Source organism: Phacochoerus africanus, chromosome 7 (genome assembly GCF_016906955.1).
Source record: "Phacochoerus africanus isolate WHEZ1 chromosome 7, ROS_Pafr_v1, whole genome shotgun sequence".
NCBI lineage: Eukaryota > Metazoa > Chordata > Mammalia > Artiodactyla > Suidae > Phacochoerus > Phacochoerus africanus.
Window position 1 is genome coordinate 34,373,306 of NC_062550.1, and position 22,435 is coordinate 34,395,740.

The 22,435-nt window shown below is 42.7% G+C and overlaps 1 protein-coding gene across 1 annotated transcript in view; it reads left to right on the plus strand.

The window, feature by feature from the left end:
- HELB (DNA helicase B) overlaps positions 1–22,435 on the plus strand; it is a 44,152-nt gene that overhangs the window by 13,254 nt on the left and 8,463 nt on the right. The window contains exons 6-12 of the mRNA XM_047787142.1: positions 776–917; positions 4,209–4,363; positions 8,157–8,238; positions 8,614–8,673; positions 10,109–10,337; positions 12,339–12,482; positions 20,759–21,253. Of these exons, the coding sequence (XP_047643098.1) occupies positions 776–917; positions 4,209–4,363; positions 8,157–8,238; positions 8,614–8,673; positions 10,109–10,337; positions 12,339–12,482; positions 20,759–21,253 (1,307 nt within the window). The remainder of the gene's footprint in view (positions 1–775; positions 918–4,208; positions 4,364–8,156; positions 8,239–8,613; positions 8,674–10,108; positions 10,338–12,338; positions 12,483–20,758; positions 21,254–22,435) is intronic.

Sequence of the window (22,435 nt, forward strand, 5' to 3'; positions counted from 1 at the left end):
AAGTAAAAAAGATTTTTAATAGAGCAAAACATTACCGTTATAATACTGGAATTTATCAAATGCATTGGATTTGTTTTATATTTTATGTTTGCTTATTTGAGGCCATTGATTTTTTCCATGTTTAATTAATAAGACATTGAGCCAGATTGAATGAGTGACTAAATTCTAGTTGTGTGAGGCTTGGTTTTTTTTTTACATTTTGGTGAAAATATATGTCCCTACACAGTTGCCTGTGTTTATAGATATGAAAAAGTTCAATTCAAATTTTACCTTATTGCATTAACGCTATTTTTTTTTTGTCTTTTTGCCTTTTCTAGGTCTGCACCCATGGCATATGGAGGTTCCCAGGCTAGGGGTTGAATTGGAACTATAGCCGCCGGCCTATGCCACAGCCACAGCAATGCTAGATCCGAGCCGGGTCTGTGACCTACACCACAGCTCACGGCAACGCCGGATCCCCAACCCACTGAGCAAGGCCAGGGACAGAACCTGCAACCTCATGGTTCCTAGTTAGATTCGTTAACCACTGCGCCACGACGGGAACTCCAACGCTATTTTTTTTATCTTATATTGTTTAATTTGAATGTTTTTGTTATCGAATATTGTTTTAAAGACTTAATATTCTTAAGTAATTTTAAAGACTTTTGAGGGCTCTTTTTCTCAGAGTAAGCCTTTATAATTGTAGCATGTGTTAGTAGGAAGAATAAAAATAATTTCTAAATTTAAGTCCCTCAGTTACCTAAAACCTACTGTATTTAATTTTTCTCCCTTTTAGGTGATATTAGACAGTTACCCAGCATTGAACCTGGTAACTTGCTGAAAGATCTTTTTGAGACTCTTAAGACAAGAAATTGTGCTATTGAACTAAAGACAAACCATAGAGCAGAATCTGAACTAATTGTGGACAATGCTACAAGGTATAATCTAACTAAAATTTAGCATTTGTCTCTCTGTTGTATTAGAAATAAAAGGTAAAAAGCTAAGTTCCCATTGTGGCTCAGCAATAACAAGCCTGACTAGTATCCATAAGGGTGTGGGTTTGATCCCTGGCCTTACACAGTGGGTTAAGAATTCAGCGTTGCCATGAGCTGTGGAATAGCTCGCAGACTCAGCTCGAATCTTGGTGTGGCTGTGGCTGTGATGTAGGCCAGCAGCTATGCTCTGATTTGACCCCTAACCTGGGAACTTCCATATGCCGAGAGTGCAGTCCTAAAAGGCCAAAAAAAAAAAAGAAAAGAAAAAAAGAAAGAAAAGCTAAAAAGGAATTCCCGCTGTGGCACAATGGCTTAAGAATCCAACTGCAGCGGCTTAGGTTCTAACCCTGGCCCTTCGCAGTAGGTTAAAAGGATCGGCCTTGCTGCAGCTATGACTTGGATTCAGTGCTTAGCCTAGGAACTTGCATATGCTGCAGGTGCAGCCATAAAACTTAAAAAACAAAAAATAAATGGAGTTCCCGTCATGGCTTAGTGGTTAATGAATCCGACTAGGAACCATGAGGTTGCAGGTTTGATCCCTGGCCTTGCTCAGTGGGTTAAGGATCCAGCATTGCCGTGAGCTGTGGTGTAGGTCGCAGACCCCGCTCGGATCCCGTGTTGCTGTGGTGTAGGCCAGTGGCTACAGTTCTGATTCGACCCCTAGCCTGGGAACCTCCATGTGCCGGGAGTGCGGCCCTAGAAAAAGGCAAAAAGACAAAAAATAAAGTTTAAAAAAAAATGCTCATTTTTGAATTAGGGTGACTCAGTGCAGTATGTTTACTGTGTCCTTTTAGTAAACCTGCTCTATCCTTCAGATATGTATCTTTTGTCCCACAAATTAATAGTTTTCATTACTGGTCCAACATCAAGTATTGCTGAAATTTAAGAATAATTTTTCCCCTGATTTTAAAAGTATGTATGTGAAATAAAGTTGCATCAAGCTTAGAGGCCAGAATAAGCCCAAGGGGAATAGAAACTTGGAAATGAATCCATTAGAGTTTAAGAACTGGGGAAGAGGAGTTCCCGTCGTGGCTCGGTGGTTAACGAATCCAACTGGGAACCATGAGTTTGCGGGTTTGATCCCTGACCTTGCTCAGTGGGTTAAGGATCCGGCGTTGCCGTGAGCTGTGGTGTAGGTTGCAGATGCGGCTCGGATCCCGCGTTGCTGTGGCTCTGGCGTAGGCCAGTGGCTACAGCTCTGATTCAACCCCTAGCCTGGGAACCTCCATATGCTGTGGGAGCAGCCCAAGAAAATGGGAAAAAGACAAAAAAAAAAAAAAAGAACTGGGGAAGAAATTTCCCTTAATTTTTATAAGGGGAGCCAAAACCAAAACCAGAAACAGCAACAGTCCTCGATGAATCCTGGTGGCACCTGTGGCATATTACTCTCATTAAAGTAGGACAGAATTCTCTTTCCTTAATCTTTGCATAAACCTTTAGAGTAATCCTTTGTAATAGATATGATGAAACCACAGAATATTGGGACTGTTTTTGTTGCTTACATATTTTCTTTGGTGGAGGTCAGCAGAAACCAGAGTATTCGAAACTTACTATCTCTATGCCCCTGTCTACCCTGGCTAGGATAGTGGGGGTACAGAAAAAAATGGGAAGAATAGTGTGAATGGTATAGGTTCATACTGAGGCATTGAGAAAAATAATGCAGTCGGATGTATAGTATTCTTATCATTCTTCTGCTCCTTCCTAAAGGCCACCTGAGTTTTGGGTTGTTGGTAGATTGATTGGTCATTTTAAAGTCACGAAATCAATGGAGGAATCTAAAGCAGATTAGATCTGAAACTTAGGAATTCTTTTTAGTAACCCTTTCAGTATCTTTTGTGCTGAGCTGTGCTCCTTTCATCATCTTTTTTTTTTTTTTTTTTTTGCTTTTAAGGCCACACTCGTGACATTATGGAGGTTCCCAGGCTAGGGGTCCAATTGAAGCTACAGCTGCTGGCCTACTCCACAGCAACGCCAGATCCTTAACCCATTGAGAGAGGCCAGGGATCAAACCCGCAACCTCATGGTTCCCAGTCAGGTTTGTTTCTGCTGCGCCATGATGGGAACTCCCATCATTTCTTCTTGGTTGTCAACACAAAGTGTTTAATGACAGAAGGATCCCTTTGACACCACAGAAAAGCTGCTAGAGATAGAAGTGTGTTACTTGTCCTGGGTCAGAAGCAAAACAGGAAATCCAGGGAGTTCTCTGGTGGCCCAGCTGTTAAGGATCTGGCATTGTCACTGCTGTGACATGGGTTTGATCCCCGGCCCTGGGAACTTCCAAGTGTTGCAGGTGCAGCAAACAAACAAACAAGTAGGAAATTTGTGGTGATTCTTAGTACCCCCAAATTAAATCTGGGATATTTTCAGCAGGGACAGCCTTCCTCCCTCTCCTTTCCTTCCTTTCAGCCCTGTCGGGAGGGGTTGAAGATGACACAGTAGGGTACCATACCTTTGATAGGCTGCTGTTAGGTCTTCCAGGCAATTTTCTTCCAGATAACCAAAGAGGGACTCTAGTGTGACAAGGCACTTGGCCCTTATTGCGCTTTCTAATTTGACTTGCAAGACTTGGGGAATACAAGAACAGGAGGATGAGGGGGGAATAGAAGCAAAGAGAAGATGGGGATACCTGGTTCCATTGGGAAAATGACATATATGTGTATATGTATCTATATATATATCTATATCATTTTGTCTATATCATATAAACATATATGATAAATATATATGATATAGACAAAAGAAAGGAAAGGAACAAGTATGATGTAAGTGTATGGAAAAGGCCCCAAAGAGTCCAAATTAATTTAAATAGAAAGGGATATGGAGCCTAATGGGCCCAAATTTCCTTCCTAGCTCCTCTGCTTTCTATCTCTGTAATTTGGGACAACCCCATCACATTTAACTAAGCTTTATTTATTTATTTATTTATTTTTGTCTTTTTTTGCTATTTCTTGGGCCGCTCCCGTGGCATATGGAGGTTCCCAGGCTAGGGGTCTAATCGGAGCTGTAGCCACCAGCCTACACCAGAGCCACAGCAACGTGGGATCCGAGCCGCGTCTGCAACCTACACCACAGCTCATGGCAACGCCAGATCGTTAACCCACTGAGCAAGGGCAGGGATCGAACCCGCAACCTCATGGTTCTTAGTCGGATTCGTTAACCACTGTACCACAACGGGAACTCCTGAAGACACATTTTTAGATACTAATGTTCTTGGTGCATTGTTTTATCTTAAAGAATCTCAAAACGCCAATTTCCAACATTTGATGCAGAGCTGAATATCTCTGATGATCCAACATTCCCTGTCTCAATACAAGATAAATCATTCATTTTTGTCAGACTCCCAGAAGAAGATGCCAGTTCTCAGTTCTCAAAAAATAATCATCACCCTAGTAAGTATAAACCTTTATGTTACATAGGGTTAAGTATTTCAGTTTTGTAATATAGTTATTAAATGACTAGTTATAATTTTATTTGTGGTGAAGGTAAATATTGCTAGTAAAATATTAGGCACTGCAAATAAATTATTTTATTAATCATCAAAGCAGATTACTTTAGAATTTTGTAAAGAATAAGCTCTTTAACAAATGCATCCTAAGGCCTTAGTAAATATTTGTTGAGTGAATAAATGGATGTTGATGGTTAGTTTAAAGCAAAGCCCCGGTACAAGTTCATTCAGGAGAAAGCATATCTTTTTTTTTTCTCCTTTTTTTTGGCTGCTGCCTGGCATATGGAGTTCCCGGACCAGGGATCAGATCCAAGCTGCAGTTGTGACCTATGCTGAAGCAGTGGCAATGCTGGATCCTTTGACCCACTATGTGGGGCTGGAGATCAAAGCTACCTCCTGGCTCTGCAGAGACACCACTGATCGCATTGTGCCACAGTGGGAACTCTAAGAAACATATCTTTTTTTTTTTTTTGTCTTTTTTGCTATTTCTTGGGCTGCTCCCGCGGCATATGGAGATTCCCAGGCTAGGGGTCCAATTGGAGCTGTAGCCACCGGCCTACGCCAGAGCCACAGCAACGCGGGATCCAAGCCGCATCTGCAACCTACAGCACAGCTCACGGCAACGCCGGATCGTTAACCCACTGAGCAAGTGCAGGGACCGAACCCGAGACCTCATGGTTCCTAGTCGGATTCGTTAACCATTGCGCCACAACGGGAACTCCTTTTTTTTTTTTTTTTTTGCCTCTCTACCATTTGTAAGATGAGAGATGTGGTCGCAGTGCCGGTGGGGCAGTTGTGAAAGTTAAGGGCATTCATCTCTTTTGAGGAACTGCATAAATGTTCATTTCTTTGTGAATAATAGATATGAAATTATCTATTGCCAGTGAATTTATTTAAATAGGTTATATACCTTTTGATCTTTATTATAAACTTCCTTAGCAGACTTTTTTTAACTAGGGAAAGAGTTTACCCAGAATTGAATTTGTGAAGACTTACATGATCATTATTGAGGATTTACTGTCATTGCTACAGTTCTTGATGGTATAGCCTTCCTACTTTGCATCTTTCATTCTGCTGGTGAAGTTAATTGACATCAGCTTCATCGATAAGCCTTCCCTCTTAGTGTGTGTCCCCCTCTCAGTTCCCTTGGGCTAGTGTTCATTCACATGGTACGAGATTCTTTTTAAAAATGACATCATGGAGTTCCCATTGTGGCTCAGCGGTTGGCGAACCCGACTAGCATCCATGAGGATGTGGGTTTGATCCCTGATCTCGCTCAGTGGGTTAAGGATCTGGCATTGCCATGAGCTGTGGTGTAGGTTGCAGACATGGCTCAGATCCCGAATTGCTGTGCCAGTGGCCACAGCTCCGTCTGGACCCCTAGCCTAGGAACCTCCATATGCCACAGGTGTAGCCCTAAAAAGACAAAAAGATCAAAAAAAAAAAATCATGTAATAATAGGATTCTATAAATGCCTTTTTGATTTTTTCAGATTGCAGAAATAATTTATATTCCTCTGAAAAAGGTCAAATGATACAGAAGTGTTTGAAGTAAAAATTAATATTTCCTTTAACCATCCTTTCTCCTCTTCCCCCAAGACAACCCCACAAAGCTTGCATCCAAAGGAAGAGCTTGGTGTTTACCTTTTGAAACCTTTAATATCCATACACAGAATATGTTATTTATTTTAATTTTATACAAATTGGAGTATAAGGTGTGTATTTTGTGATTGGCTTTTTATTATATATATACAGCAAATAATTTATAGATAATATTTTCACTGCAGCTTAGCTCATAGTAGGTAGGAGTTCAGATGAAGAGAATGAGACTTAGATGGTTAAGAAACTCGTGGAGTTCCCATCATGGCACAGTGGAAACAAGTCTGACTAGGAACCATGAGGTTTCAGGTTCGATCCCCGGCCTTGCTCAGTGGGTTGAGGATGCGGCATTGCTGTGAGCTGTGGTGTAGGTTGCAGATGTGGCTCGGATCCTCCATTGCTGTGGCTCAGGCGTAGGCTGGTGGCTGCAGCTCCGATTGGACCCCTAGCCTGGGAACCTCCATATGCCGTGGGCGCAGCCCTGGAAAGACAAAAGACCAAAAAAAAAAAAAAAAAAGAGTGACTTGCTTTCTTTGCCAGTCCATTTAAATCTGTCTAAAATATGGTGAATTTTATTCCTGGCAGCTGTTCTTTACATTAATGAGAATGTACTTAAAAACAAACAAACAAACTTGTTTCAGAATGGTAGGAGAGCGTAGCTGCTGCTGTTTTTCTATCTTAATTACAAACTTGAGCTGGAAAATGAGTCTCTTCTTTAAGAGAATTGAATCAGAACTCCTTAGAGAGGCATATAGTACTTTTTCATTAATAATTATTACTACTGAATACTTAAAGAGTAAGTATTACTTAATAAATTACTCAATTATTCCTATTATTGCAAGGTACAGGGAACCTAAAACAGGCCTCAGAGCTGGGCTAGAATTTCGGAGATGTTGCAATGTGAGGGGAAAGTGTGCATCTTAGAATCCAGGAGGTAACAGTGTCCGCCTTGGTCTTGGAGATGTAGGGAGTGAACAAAGCAAGGAGCAGAACAGCACGATCCTGTACATGGAAAGAGAACAATGTTCTGTGAGACCTTTGGCGGGGAGGGGGGGGTGAGCCGAGGACGGGCCATTTTTTGTTGTGAGCCACTCGGGAAGTCTGAAGATTGGCCACGTTTTAATGATAATCCTCCCTTCATCTGAAAAATGAAGGGCTCAGTGAGCAACTAATCCAGTCTTCCTAGAGCAGGGAGTCACATGGCCTGGGCTTTGTCCTTCCCTGGTGATTTATCTGCCCCCAGGGGGAAAGGCCCAAAAGCCTGGCGTGTTCTTACCCCAATTTTCATATCTTCTCTCTCCCGTGATGGGTAACACCGTCAAGAGAGATTAGAGGAGGCCTGCTTCTTGGTGCTGGGAGGGAGGGCGAGCATTGTCGGTGGGTGTCATCACTGTCAGTGATCTGAGCACTAGGAGAGGGAGCCTGGCCATCCTGCCCCACTGGAAAATTTCTTTTACTTCCAGGAGCCTTGGTTTTCACCTTCGAATCAGGGATTGTAATTAGTGGGGACAGTTAAATTATTTCGTAGCTGGTAGGGTCTGGTCACGCTTAGAATGGATGCCCTTCCTGTGTCAGGGTTAACCTTTTAGTTGCTGAATCGTGGGGAGATCAGGAGGTTCTAGAGGAAGGAAAGTTGTGATTGGGGTGGGAGGGAGGGCATTGCGGTGTTTGGGAAGAGCTATTTTCTAGGCATTGTAGACGTCTCTCCATATGTTACACCGGGATATATCAGCTAAGTGTCAGCCCTGGATGGAATAATAGGTGTATCATATGCTGACTGTGAAGATGAAACGAAGCGAAATCACATATGCAAAGCGTAGAGATTCTCAAATTATCACTCAAAGTCAGCGTCCACAAACCATCAGTTACTATGCAGCGATTCCATTCCAAATTAGGAGCTGTCCTGGTTTGTGGTTGACCTCCCTGTTGAGAGTGGCGTGTCTGGACCCCTTGTCCTGTTCTCTTCTTTTGCTCTGGCAGACGCAGCAAATGAGATGGATGCTCTATGGTGAACTTGCATCCCATTGGGTGAGATGTTTTCCTGGGCCCCGTAACAGAAATTCTGAATGTGTGTCTACATTGAAGCAGTGTTGTCATTCAGTGCTTTTCCGTGTTAACTGTTTTCTCTTAAATTATCAGATTTATATTCTGCGGTTAAAAATTTACTCAAAGAAAAGGACCTAGAAGATGCAAAAACATCACAATTCATTGCATTTCGAAGGTAAAGCATTTACCATATTTTAATGTTTTTAACGTAGCTTTTAAATCTCATATCTTATGAATCTAGATGTTGTTGGAATGGGAGATTCTGGTAGTTCATTGCTGTGAATTCTCCTATTTTGAGGTATTTCTTTGGTAGACCCAGCAGAAGGCAATTTTCTAAACAGGGCTTTTTCTACCAGATATTGTAATTGTCAACTCTTAGGAAATCTGAATGGAACGAAGGCTTATGTTAAGATCACGATTACAAAATACCTTTTTCTGGAGAAAGTCCTGGAAGCTTATTTTAGAATCCAGTATCTCATAATTGTTGGTGACAGAAATCAGCATGAAACAGATTCCGTTAAGGTGACCCTTGTGTTTTCCTGTGTTCCAGGCAGGACTGTGACGTGATCAATGCCTGCTGTTGCAAGCACTACACGGGCCATCTAATCAAGTGAGCAGGGTGCTTCCTGGGTTCCCTGTACTTTTGTTTGTTTTGGCATTTAGCGCAATAGCCACATATTTCACAATCTTTTTTTTTTAAATCCTCCTTCGTGAAGTCAAATGATCTCTTCTATTAAATGTAATAAATTCCTTTGGAATTGACTTTTGGAGAAGCAGTGTCATAAGAAACATAAGGAATAAAGTTGTCCTTGTGGTTTCCTACGTAGGAAGATGAGCATGGGGAATTCAGCAGAATTTTTCAAATTGGAATGTGTGTGGAGTGTGTCCGAGAACCTTAGCAATGGGATGCCTGCAGAGGGCACCTTAAGTACACAGCTGTCAGGGAAATAGGAGTCGAGAAAAGCCACTCTGCTGACACCTAGGACAAATCCACTCGCTTCTCTTGGATTTATCAGCACCTACTATTTATTAAGTGCAGAGAACCCAGGGGTAAGTGAGTTACAAGAGGAGCTCCCTGTTTAATGAAGAAAGACACAAGAAACCATGATAGGTAGCCTAACAAAGGGTTAAAAAAGCATGCGATTGAGGCCTTGTAGTCTGGATCCCGGTAACTACGATCTTGGGCAGGTAAGTTCACTTTTCTGTGTATGTAGCAGAGGATATTTAGCCAGGATTCCCCTCCTAAAGTTGGATGAAATGAAATAATATTATCTATACCACTTACCACAATAACTGGTATACAACCAGTTATTCGACTTACTGCTATTATTGATATAATGTCATAATTATAATAGGATTTCATATTATACTAGAAATATATATCAGTGCTGTAAGACTTGAAATAGGATAGTGATAAGAGAGGCTGGAGAGGAGAAGATAAATTTAAAAGGTAGAACCGGAGTTCCTGTTGTGGCTCCGTGGTTAACAAATCCGACTGGGAACCATGAGGTTGCAGGTTCAATCCCTGGTCTCGCTCAGTGGGTTAAGGATCCAGCATTGCCGTGAGCTGTGGTATAGGTCGTGATGTGGCTCAGATCCTGCGTTGCTGTGGCTGTGGCATAGGCCAGCGGCTACAGCTCCGATTCGACCCCCAACCTGGGTGTGGCCCTAAAAAGACAGAAGACAAAAAATAAAAATAAAAAATAAAAATAGAAAAAAATAAATAAAAGGTAGAACCAGTAAGTGTTTTGGTTACTTTTAGAATATAAAAGGAAAGAGAGACCTCAGCCTTTGTGCCAAGATTTCTAACCTGGAAAGATTGGGCTGGGAAATGTCACTGAGTTTGAGGTGCTGCAGAGAGTTTAGGTACTCAGACCACAGTTTTGGGGACCTGATTTCTCATTGACCTTAGGAGAACAAAAGCAATGTGAAGACAGCGTGGACATTATATTGAGCAGTAGATCTGGGTCTGAATGGGAGTTCATGCTTAGCATGAAATTGAGGCTTTCCAAATTCTGATGCCGTATTCTCACTTTGAAACCCAGAGACCATCAGAATAGGCTTGAATTTGGAGTCGGCGATAAAATTTGTTGTACCAGGAATGTGTATCTCTCAGAGTTACTCCCTGAAAATACCTCGAACGGTCAGCAAAATGATGAAGCAGACGCCAGTGGTAAAGACTTGAATGGTATTCCTCACGGTTTTGCTAAAAATAAGCATGACTTTGAAAGTGGTATTCGCCTCTGCAATGGAGAAGTGTTTTTTATAACAGGGGTAAGTGATAACAGGCAAATAGTACCTTTTGATCTATCAGGGTTAGATCTGATTTTCTTTTTATTGCCTGAGAATTGATTCAGAATCTAGTTATATTGTGACTGACATGCTTCTTCCATAGTGTGTGTGTGTGTGTGTGTTTAGGGCCGCACCCATGGCACATGGAGGTTCCCAGGCTAGGGGTCGAATCAGAGCTGTAGCCGCTGGTCTATGCCACAGCAACACGAGATTCAAGCCGCTTTGCAAGCTACATCACAGTTCATGGCAACACCAGATCCTTAACCCACTGAGTGAGGCCAGGGATCGAACCCGCATCCTCATGGTTGCTAGTCAGATTCGTTTCTGCTGAGCTACGACGGGTACTCCAGCTTCTTCCATCATTTTTTGTTAGGGATTTTTTCATCTCTGTCCCTAAGGGATCTTGGTTTGTAGGTTTCTAGTGATGTCTTGTCTGGTTTTGGTGTCTGACTAACGGTGGCCTCATAGAATGAATTGGGAAGTGTTCCTTTCTCTTGTATTTTCCAGAAGACTTTGTGAAGAACCATTTTTCATAAGTTTGAAGTTTTTGAGGAACAAAATACAAGGGACAAATGACACACTTATTATATTTTACAGAGTATCATTTCCTTGCATGCTGCTTAAATACGCAAACTATAGAAATGGTCACCTTGAATTTGTCCTCATTGTATAAACACCATAAACATACCAAGCTTATTCTTTAAGAGCTGTGAGGAGAAGTAAACTCTGCAAAAATGTACGCAGACTTATGTAGTCAGTGCAGGAAATGAAATGTACAATCTTCAAAATAAGAGAGACAACATAGACTGCTCTCCAAAGAGTCAAATTAAGGTTAAATTTCAAGGACCCAAAACTTCCATTTGTGTTTATTAAAGTATTTGAGTGTGTATATATTCAATTGGTGCTTACTCGTAGATTTTAAGCCTTTTGAAATTCTGAACAATTATACATACTATTTGATTTTTTTATTATTTTTTTATAATGTTTTTTATTTTTTTCTCATTATAGCTGGTTTACACTATTCTACCAATTTTCTGCTGTACAGCATGGTGACCCAGCTACGCATACATGTATAGATTCTTTTTTCTCACATTATCATGCTCCATCATGAGTGACCAGATATAGTTCCCAGTGCTACACAGCAAGATCTCATTGCTAATCCATTCCAAAGGCAATAGACTGCATCTTTTAACCCCAAGTTCCCAATCCATCCCACTCCCTCCTCTTCTCCCTTGGCAACCACAAGTCTATTCTCCAAGTCCATGAGCTTCTGTTTTGTGGAAAGGTTCATTTGTGCCATATATAAGTGATATAAGTGATATCATATGGTTTTTGCTTTTCTCTTTCTGACTTCACTCAGTATGAGAGTCTTTACTTCCATCCATGTTGCTACAAACGGCATTATTTGGTTCTTTTTTATGGCTGAGTAGTATTCCATTGTGTATATATACCACATCCTCCTAATCCAGTCATCTGTCGATGGACATTTGGGTTGTTTCCATGTCTTGGCTTTTGTGAATAGTGCTGCAATGAACATGTGGTTGCATGTGTCTTTTTTAAGGAAAGTTTTGTCTGGATATATGCCCAAGAGTGGGATTGCTGGGTTATATGGTAGTTCTATGTATAGTTTTTCTAAGGTACCTCCAAACAGTTCTCCATAGTGGTTGTACCAACTTAGATTGCCACCAACAGTGCAGGAGGGCTCCCTTTTCTCCACACCCTCTCCAGCATTTGTTATTTGTGAACTTATTATTTAATGATGGCCATTCTGACTGGTATGAGGTGGTATCTCATGGTAGTTTTGATTTTCATTTCTCTAATAATCAGGGATGTTGGAGGATTTTTTCATGTGCTTGTTGGCCATCTTATACATAACTATTTTAATTACAAGGTGCTTACATTTTATGTTGAACCTCAAAATAGACACTCTTTACAGTGTTCTTGTTTGAAAACATACAAAACATTTATTTGTTTTGGTGACAGGATAAAACTGATATCACTTGTGGAAAGAAAAGATTTTTGACCATTAATAATATGGCTGGCTTGGAAGTAACTGTGGATTTTGGGAAACTAATGCAGTGCTGCCACATAAAACATGCGTGGGCAAGAACTATTCACACGTTCCAGGTAAGGATGGACTTTTATAAAGCTATTCAAAGAGTTTGCCAAAAAAGAGTACCTTGCATTATTGTCTTCCTAATTTTTATTGCTTTTATTTTTATTTTTCAATTGGGAAACAAAATGCTCAGAAGTACAGAAACCACTGTACAGGTACTAACGTTTTGCCCTTTCTGTTTCACAGCTCTCTTATTGGCAGGAACTAAGACATTATAGTCAAGTCTCATCCTGTGGGCTTCCTCTCCCACCAGGGAGAGAGGAGGGGAGACTGAATTTCCTCCCCTGCTCCTGTCTTTAGAGCTCCTTGGCATGGCACACTCACTGAGCTTGTCTTTATTTAAAATTTTGATATTTTGGGAATGCCCACTGTGGTGCAGTGGGTCAAGAATCTGACTGCAGTGGCTAGGGTTGCTGTGGAGGATGCAGGTTTGATCCCAGCCCGGTGCAGTGGGTTAAGGATCCAGCGTTGCTGAAGCATAGGTTGCAGCTGCGGCTTTGATTCATCCCTGGCCTGGGAACTTCCATATGCCACAGGTGCAGCCATGACATTAAAAAAAATTGTTTTTTGATATTTTGTTCAGCATGGATTTTTTGTTTGTTTGTTTCAAAGTTTTATTTATTTATTTATTTTGTCTTTGTAGACAAACTTCCATATGGAAGTTCCTAGGGTAGGGTTAGAATTGGATCTGCAGGCCTATGCCATAGTCACAGCAATGCCAGATCTGAGCCAAGTCTGTGACCTACGCCACAGCTCATGGCAATACTGGATCCTTAACTCAAAATAGCAGGGCCAGGGATCGAACCTGCATCCTCATGGATACTAGTTGGGTTAGTTACCACTGAGCCACAGTGGGACCTCCCCAAAGTTTTATTTTTTAAAGTTTGTCTAGCTTCTTTGCTATGTATCTCAGCATCCTCTTAAATGTGCCCAAAGCAAGTGCCTCAGTTCCTCTCCCTCGTCCCAGGCCTTCCCACCCTCTTGGAGGTGATTTCAGACCTGTGTCTGTCCACTCATATAGACGCAGGGGAACCAGGTTCTACCTAAGTGGTGTTGTAGTGATTATATATTTTTTTGTAACTTGCTTTTTGTTTGCTTAACCAACTTTATTGAGGTATAATTTACACATGCATTTTAATTACAAAAGTGGGGTGAGTTTTAACGAATACATCCCCTTCCTCTATCCTTGTGAGGTAAATCCTTTGTACTTGGGAATAATTTTAGATTTACAGAAGAGTTGGGAAGTGTTGGGCTGCATCCCACAGGCTTGCAGGGCCTTCACTTGCCCCATTTTAAGACAAAGAAAGCCTGGAATCAGCAACAAGACATCAGAGGTTTAATGGATGGAGGAGCTTTCATGTCTGAAGCAAGGTCCTGGAGTGACACCCCACTGTGTGTGGTGGACAGTGGGCAGGACATGGCCATCTTCCCTCTGGGAGGAAGTGAGGCTGCCAGTTAAAGGGGAATTGATGTCAAGTTGGCTCATTGGTTACCAGGGAAACCAGCAAGGGACACACCCCTCACCATCCCTTTGATTAGAACAGTCACTAGCTGGGGCCTGGGGTGAGTATGTGAGAGGTCAGTAATGTGCATAGGCTGCAGGTGAAGCAGGTATTCTGCAGGTAGGGGGTGTACCTCGAGCAAGAGAACAGCCATCTTTGTGGCCTGACCGTATAGGAAGTTGGTATAGAGAGTTCCCATATACTCTTCACCCAGTTTTCCCTAATGGGAGCATCTTATACCTATGGTATCTTGATCCAAACTAAGATGTTACTGTGGGTACAATGCTTTTAATGAAACAATACCCTTTTTTTGGATCTCACCAGTTTTTCCACTCATGTCCTTTTTCTGTTCCAGAATCTCATTCTGGTTACAGCATGGCATTTGGTGTGACTTGCTTTTAAGCTTTATTTTATTTTATTTTATTTTATTATTTTAATTTATTTTTTGTCTTTTGTCTTTTTAGGGCCGCATTAGCGGCCTATGGAGGTTCCCAGGCTAGGGGTCGAATCGGAGCTGTAGCTGCCGGCCTACACCACAGCCCCAGCAACACCAGATCTGAGCTGCATCTGTGACCTACACCACAGCTCATAGCAATGCAAGGCCCACTGAGCAAGGCCAGGGATCGAACCCGCAACCTCATGGTTCCTAGTTGGATTCGTTTCCCCTGTACCATGACAGGAACCCCATTTATTTATTTATTTAATTTTTTTAAGCTTTATTTTAATATTCTTGAATTCTCATAAGTTTTGTGTGGCTCTGTTATTTGTCTCATTGTTTTGAGCTCCCCTCTCTGATTTTATATTGTTTTAATGACAAAACTCCATCAACCTTTATCTTTATGAATAGAATTCTATAGGTTAGCCTCTCATAATAGACAAGCATTCATTAGCTTAGTTTTTTTAAAAAGTGGATGGTATTTTATTTATTAGCTTGGCCCATCTCAGTTCCAAAAAGAATTTGACATGGCTTACCAAAAAATACCCACAATTCAGCATGGGTTTGTTTTTTGTTTTTTGTTGTTTTGTCTTTTTAGGGCTGCACCAGTGGGATGTGGAAGTTCCCAGGCTAGGGGTCGAATTGGAGCTATTGCTGCCAGCCTACTCTAGAGCTACAGCAATGCCAGATCCGAGCCACATCTGCAACCTGCACCACAGCTCACAGCAACACCAGATCCTTAACCCACTGAGCGAGACCAGGGACCAAACCCTCAACCTCCTGGTTCCTAGTCAGATTTGTTTCTGCTGCGCCAGGATGGGAACTCGTGTTTTTTTGTTTTTTTTTTTGTAAAGATAAAGAAATGATGTCCAGTGGAAAATAAAGGTAAGGATGGTAAAAGGATTCCTGCCAGGAGTGGATTGCAATGCTGATATGCACACTGCCCTATTTGCTTGTAGCCTGAAGATTTGGTTTTTAAGTTCCCTTAAAGCCAAAGTTCCCATAGCAAAGAGAGAAGCAGTCAACTGTCTCCTGGAGTCAAACAAACAACTTTTGAGAGGGGCAAATATGCCTAGCTGTGAGATCCTGGAGAAATTTCTCCCATGGGTATTTATGATGGGGACTCAGGCATTCTGGAAACTCAGTATCCTTCAATTTTAGAAAATTTTCTTAAAGAATTTTATTATCTAGGGAGTTCCCGTTGTGGTGCAGCAGAAATGAATCCGACTAGGAACTATGAGGTTGCAGGTTTGATCCCTGGCCTCGCTCAGTGGGTTTAGGATCCAGCATTGCCGAGAGCTGTGGTGTAGGTCGCAGACATGGCTCGGATCCTGAGTTGCTGTGGCTGTGCATAGGCCGGCAGCTACAGCTCCAATTAGACCCCTAGCCTGGGACCCTCCATATGCCATGGCCCTAAAAAGACAAAAAGACATAGCAATAATAATAATAATTTTATTATCTCATCCTCAGGTCCCTCTCTTTTTTCTTTCTAGAATTTCTATTATATAGGTTTTGGACCTCCAGAACGGGTTATTAGTCCTTCTTGTTTTCTATCTCATTAGCATTTTGCTCTATTTTCTGAGAGATCCCCAAATTTATAATCCATTCTTTCTGTTGCATTTCTGAATAAATAAGCAATAAAGGAGTATTGATTATGAGGTGGAGGTTGGAGTAGGTGTCTCAGAATATTCTTGTCATTGAATCTGGCTCTTTAGTTCATGGTTGAAAAAGTGTCTCTTACCTCTGAGAACATTTGTGATTGTTCTCTCAGCATAGGTTCTTCTTCCAAGTTCAGTTCAGCAAATACGGGTTGAGGCAGACTCTCTTCTCTGTGCTCGGTATAGGTCTGTCCAGGAAATAGTCAAAAGATACTTGCCATTGGGAAGATGACATTTGATAGAGAAGAGGATAGAGACAGACACAATCTGAAAAAATTAGTAAACTATGTATGATGTGAGAAAGCGGTAAATGCTATGGAAAGGGGGTAAGGATAGGGTGCCAGTGTAATTTTAAATAGGTGATCAGGAGTTCCTGTTGTGGCTCAGTGGTTAACGAATCCAACTAGGAACCATGAGGTTGCAGGTTCGATCCCTGGCCTTGCTCAGTGGGTTAAGGATCCAGTGTTGCTGTGAGCTGTGGTGTGGGTCGCAGACGCAGCTTGGATCCTGCGTCGCTGTGGCTGAGGTGTAGGCCAGCGGCGACAGCTCCGATTCGACTCCTAGCCTGGGAACCTCCATATGCCGTGGGAGCGGCCCTAGAAAAGACAAAACAAAAAAAAGAAGGTGATCAGTATGGGCCTCAATGAGAAAGTGGTGTTTGAGCAAAGACTTGAAGGGGGTAATGAAGTTAAACCATGTGGGTATCTGGGAGAAGAGCATTTTTGGTAGAGAGGATAGCCTAAGCCCACCTTCTAAGGTGGGAGGCTGTCTGGCATGTTTGAGAAATAGCAAGGAGGTCAGTGTGGGAGAGAGATAGGAGATGAGGTCAGAGAAGTGGCATGGGCCAGGTCACCTTCTGGGATCTTCTAGGACTGTGTTATCCAATATGGTAGCCAGATCTGGCCCATCACCTGTTTTGTTAGGTAAACTTTTATTGGAACACAGTTCCGCATTCATTTCCTTATCAGTTGTGGCTATTCTTACACCACAAAGAAAGAGTTGAGTGGTTGCCATAGAGACCATCTGGCCTTCAAAGCCTAAAATACCGAGTCTTTGACTGTTCTCAGGAAAAGCTTTTTAATCCCCACTCTAAGGTCCATATAGACTTTCAAGTTCTAGATCCATAAATCATGAAGGGTATTTATTCATGGTTTGTGCCTATTTGTATAACTTGTTGATTTTAAGAACAATTTAGAGATGGGAAGTAAATTAATAAAACTTGCCTCCTTTAAGAATTTTGATGAGAGTTCCTTGGTGGTTCAGCAGGTTAAGGATCTGGCATTGTCACTACTGTGGTGTGAGTTTGATCCCTGGCCCCAGAACTTCCGCATGTGACAGGGACAGCCAAAACAAAAGTAAAACACAATTTACTAATTAAAAAAAAATTTTTGACAGTTCTTTACAATTTGAGGAAGATTTAAAGATAAGGACAATTGGGGAGTTCTCTTCCTGGCTCAGTGATAGCAAACCCGACCAGTATCCATGAGGACATTGGTTTGATCCCTGACCTTGTTCAGTGGGTTGGGGATCTGGCGTTGCCATGAGCTATGGTGTAGGTCACAGACTCAGCTTGGATCTGGCATTCCTGTGGCTGTGGTGGAGGCCAGCAGCTGCAGCTCTGATTCAACCCCTAGGCTGGGAACTTCCATGTGCCATGGGTACAGCTCTAAAAAGATTAAAAAAAAAATAATAAAGTATTAAAAAAACACAAAGATGTGGACAATTGAGTTATAGCAGGTTATTGAGGTGAAGGTAGGTGCCCATGTCCCGCTTTCTGCACACCCTTGGCTGACAATTTAATTTTTGTCTTCATCCATCCATCAGTGAGACACCTGATAAAGAACAATGGGGAAGACAGACGTGGTCCTGCTTTCACAGAGCATACAGCTCTGCGAGGAGTATGGTTAGGAAGGCGATGACTGTCTAGTCTGGTTAAAAATCTGTGATAGAGGAAGTACAGGGTGCTGGAAAGTACATGGATGGAGCAGCTAATGCAGAAGTGGGCAGATGGAGGCCAGGGACTTGGGAGCACAAGCAGGACCACAGGGAAGCTCCTTGTGGTGGATGGAGCCTGGCTCATGAGAAGGAGGAGGGAGGGGAGCAGGGCCAAGACTGGTTCTCAAAGGGCTGTAGGAGCCCTATGAAGGATTTAAGACTTTTTTTTTCTTTTTTTTTTTTTTTTTTGAGAGAGCCAGGGAGCCATTAATGGATTTTAAATCAGAATCTGATGTGACTGGATTTGTATTTTACACATGATCACTGTAGTGGCTGTGAGGACACTGCCTTGCAGTAAATGTGGGTATAGGGAGACTGAATATGAGCCTATTAAATTTTTCTCTGTGATACTTAATTGATTAAGAACTCAGCTAATGGAGTTCCCATCGTGGCTCAGCGGAAATGCATCTGACTAGTATCCACGAAGATGCAGGTTTGATCCCTGGCCTCACTCAGTGCTTTAAGGATCTGGCATTGCTGTGAGCTGTGGTGGGGGTTGCGGACATGGCTTGGATCCTTTGTTGCTGCGGCTGTGGTGTAGGCCAGCAGCTGCAGCTCTAATTCTAACTTTAGCTTGGGAACTTCCATATATATGCCTTGGGTGCAGCCCTAAAAAGACCAAAAAAAAAAAAAAAAAACACCCAAAAAACAAAACAGCAAAAGTGTAAGTAGGCTTTTACCTGTTCAGGAAAACACAATATAAAATCCAAGGTGGGGAAGTTCCCACTGCAGCTTGGCAGGTTAAGGATCCGATGTTGTCTCTGTGAGAATGTGGGTTTGATCCCTGGCCCCTCTCAGTGGGTTAAAGATCTGGTGTTGCTGTGGCTCTGGTGTAGGCCGGCAGCGGCAGCTCCCTAGCCTGGGAACCTCCATATGCCACTGGTGTGGCCATAAAAAGGAAAAAAAAAAAAAAAAAATCCAAGGTGGGGAAATGGTGATCTATATCCGGCAAACATATTTAGCATTTGTAGAATTAAGTTTCACTTCAGTTCATTTCTGAGATTCAGCAGCATTGGAAGGAAGTATTTGTCAAACTTTGATAATCTGAAGAGTTGGTCCAGGAAGGGTAGAAGTACTTGGTCTGTACAAGGTGTTTTTTTTTTTTTTTTAAAAAACTGTAGATCTGTATTTTCTACATGCCATATCTCGTCTTTTATCTCCCCACAGTTCTTGCAGCAGGAGAATGTGGGAGCATTGGGAGAGAGGATGGTTCAAACCCCTTCTTAGTTTATATTGGCAGTAAAATATAGGGCCTAAGAATAGTCACAACCAGTTATTGTTTTCTTGAAATGGTTTTCTCATAGTTACGTGGTGACATTGGACAGTTTTTTTTTTTTTTTTTAATCTTTTTGCTATTTCTTTGGGCCGCTCCCGAGGCATATGGAGGTTCCCAGGCTAGGGGTCGAATCGGAGCTGTAGCCGGACAGTTTTCTTGCCTGTATACTTCTTGGTTTGCTAAACCCAAAAGGCAAAGGTTCTTTTTTTCTTCTCATAGTTCTCTTTTGTCTTTTGTGTCTTTGTGATTATTTTGGTTTTGTTACATAGTTATGTTCACTTTTTACCTTTTAGATCAGAGTAATGTCATTTTGTGTTAGATGATTGGGATCTTTTTTATATATATGTATCAAGTTTTCAAAATTTTTTGTTTTTTAGGGCCACAGCTGCAACAATATGAAAGTTCCCAGGCTAGGGATCAAGTCCGAGTGGCAGCTTCTGGCCTACGCCACAGCCACAGCAACACCACATCTGAGCTGCGTCTGTGACCCACATCACAGCTCTTGGCAACACCAGATCCTTGACCCACCGAGTGAGGCCAGGCATCGAACCCTCATCCTCATGGATACTAGTCGGATTTGTTTCCTCTGAGCCACAGTGTGAATTCCATATTTTATTTTTTGGCTGCATCCATAGCATGCAGAGGTTCTGTGGCCAGGAATTGAATTCACGCCACAGCAGTGACAGTGCTGGATCCTTACCCCTCAGGGCCACCAGGGACTTCCAAAATTTTGTTATATTTTAAAACTTCTTTGGTGTTTGCAACATATACAGATACTTGCTATAGAAAAAAATACATGTATATTTATCTACTCTCCTATTAATGGATATTTTAGGTGTCTGTTTTTTGTTATATAGGTAAGAGTGGTATAACACATTTACACATAAAACCCATATGAGGAGTTCCCATCATGGCGCAGCGGAAACAAATCCGACTAGGAACCATGAGGTTGCGAGTTCGACCCCTGGCCTTGCTCAGTGGGTTAAGGATCCGGCACTGCCATGAGCTGTGGTGTATGTCGGTAGCTGCAGCTCCGATTCGACCCCTAGCCTGGGAACCTCCAGATGCCGCAGGTGTGGTGCTCAAAAGACAAAAAAAAAAAAAAACTCATACGACTATTTCACATTCTTTTCTCAGGGAAGATTGAGCACTGGATGCAGTTTTAAAAGTTTATTGCTGGGTCTCTACAAGCCAGTTGTGGATCTGTAACACCCAAGCTTAGCAGTATAATTAGAAACCAGGAATTCTGGGATAATGAATAAAATGGATCCCACCAGATGGATTCGTTTGACTACCCTGGCCAGGTAGAAGGCACTTGAGAGCTCTTTGAGGATTTGTCACCTTTCTGTCTTAGTAGACTGTCCAGAGACATGAACCCATTATGCACCAGTAACTCTCCCTCGTGATTATTCCCTCTCAGGGGTCGGAGGAGAAGACAGTCGTGTACGTGGTTGGGAAGGCGGGCCGCCAGCACTGGCAGCACGTGTACACTGCGGTGACCAGGGGCCGCTGCCGAGTGTATGTCATTGCGGAAGAGTCTCAGCTTCGCAGCGCGATCCTGAGAAAGAGTGTTCCCAGAAAAACTCGCTTAAAACATTTTTTGCAAAACAAGCTCTCCATGAGCTGTGCATCTCCAGAAGCGTTTCCATCCCCATCAAAGAGCCCTGGAGACAGCCGGAGACCCCGCACACAGCGGTCAGCATCCCCCCTCCCTACAGTCCCAGCCGACACGGTGACAAATGACGTCCCTGGAAGCGAGGCCGCTGCGGCTGGTGACATGCTGTTTACCGTTGCCAAAGGAGGGGAGTTAGATTCATCCGACGAAGTGGATACAACTGAGGATCCATCGCAACTGAGAGGGTCCAAAAGAACGTGCTGCATGAACGACGATGAAAGTCCAAGCAAAATTCTCATGGTAGGACTGCTGTTCAGGTTTTCTTTAAGTATCGATGGCCTCAGTGAGCTTGTAAATGACCTTGTGTTTTTTTTTATCAGTGCTGCAAGACTCAAAAAACAAGTGTTCTCAGCCTGTCCCATGTCCTCACTCCTGTATCCAGTTGAGTCTTAGCTTGATCTTGGCTGATGTTTCTCGCTCTGCTTGAGGCTGGCACCCTGGATATCAGTGGACAGATGGGAGGTTCCTGTGGATGGAGAAACTTCTCAGGCTTCCTGCACTGTCCTTCCTCATCGTCCTCATCATCCCCCGATCCCTTTCCAGGGCATAATCCCACTTTTATCCCTACAGCTCCAGTGAAGCAGCTGGGCCTAGTCATCATCATGTCAACTTTAGAGGCACTTTCTGAAGGCTCATTCTGGACTTTGCCCCTGACAGTTAAGCTGTTTAATAGCAGTTGCTGTTTCACTCCTTTGCTTTCAGTGTTCCCTTATCTAAGACTCTGCTACTTCTCTGGCTCATCCGCCTTCATGTCTTTTTTTTTTTTTTTCTTTTGCTTTCTCTAGGGCTGCTCCTGCAGCATATGGAGGTTCCCAGGCAAGGGGTCTAATCAGAGCTGTAGCCACCAGCCTACACCATAGCCACAGCAACGCAGGATCTGAGCCACATCCGTGACCTACACCACAGCTCACGGCAATGCCAGATCCTTAACCCACTGAGCAAGGCCCGGGATCGAACCTGCAACCTCATGGTTTCTAGTCGGATTCGTTAACCACTGAGCCATGACAGGAACTCTCGCCTTCATTTCTTCACTCCTTTTCTTCCCCTCCTCTGACTGGAGACATCTCCCAGGGCTCAGTTCTCTTTTCCTCTGAGAACCGAGTCCATTCCCTGTTTTAGTGAAGCAAATCACCTCTGTACTGGTGATTTGTTCTACCAATAGTTTTCAAGTGTCTGCTCCATTCTGGGCATTGGGAATGCAGAGATAACTGACAGTCCCCACTCTGGCACGGGTGACCTGCCGTGGAGATAGACAGGCTACGTCAATAACTTCATGGTGCCCTGAATGCTCTTAACGCTGAAGAGGAGGTGATGACCCACTCCCCCACCCCCCATGGGCATATTTGTTCCGAGAGATTGGCTTTGCGGAACCACAGCCCCAACGTCTTACTCGCTTTTCTGATTTCTCCATTTCAAACGCCG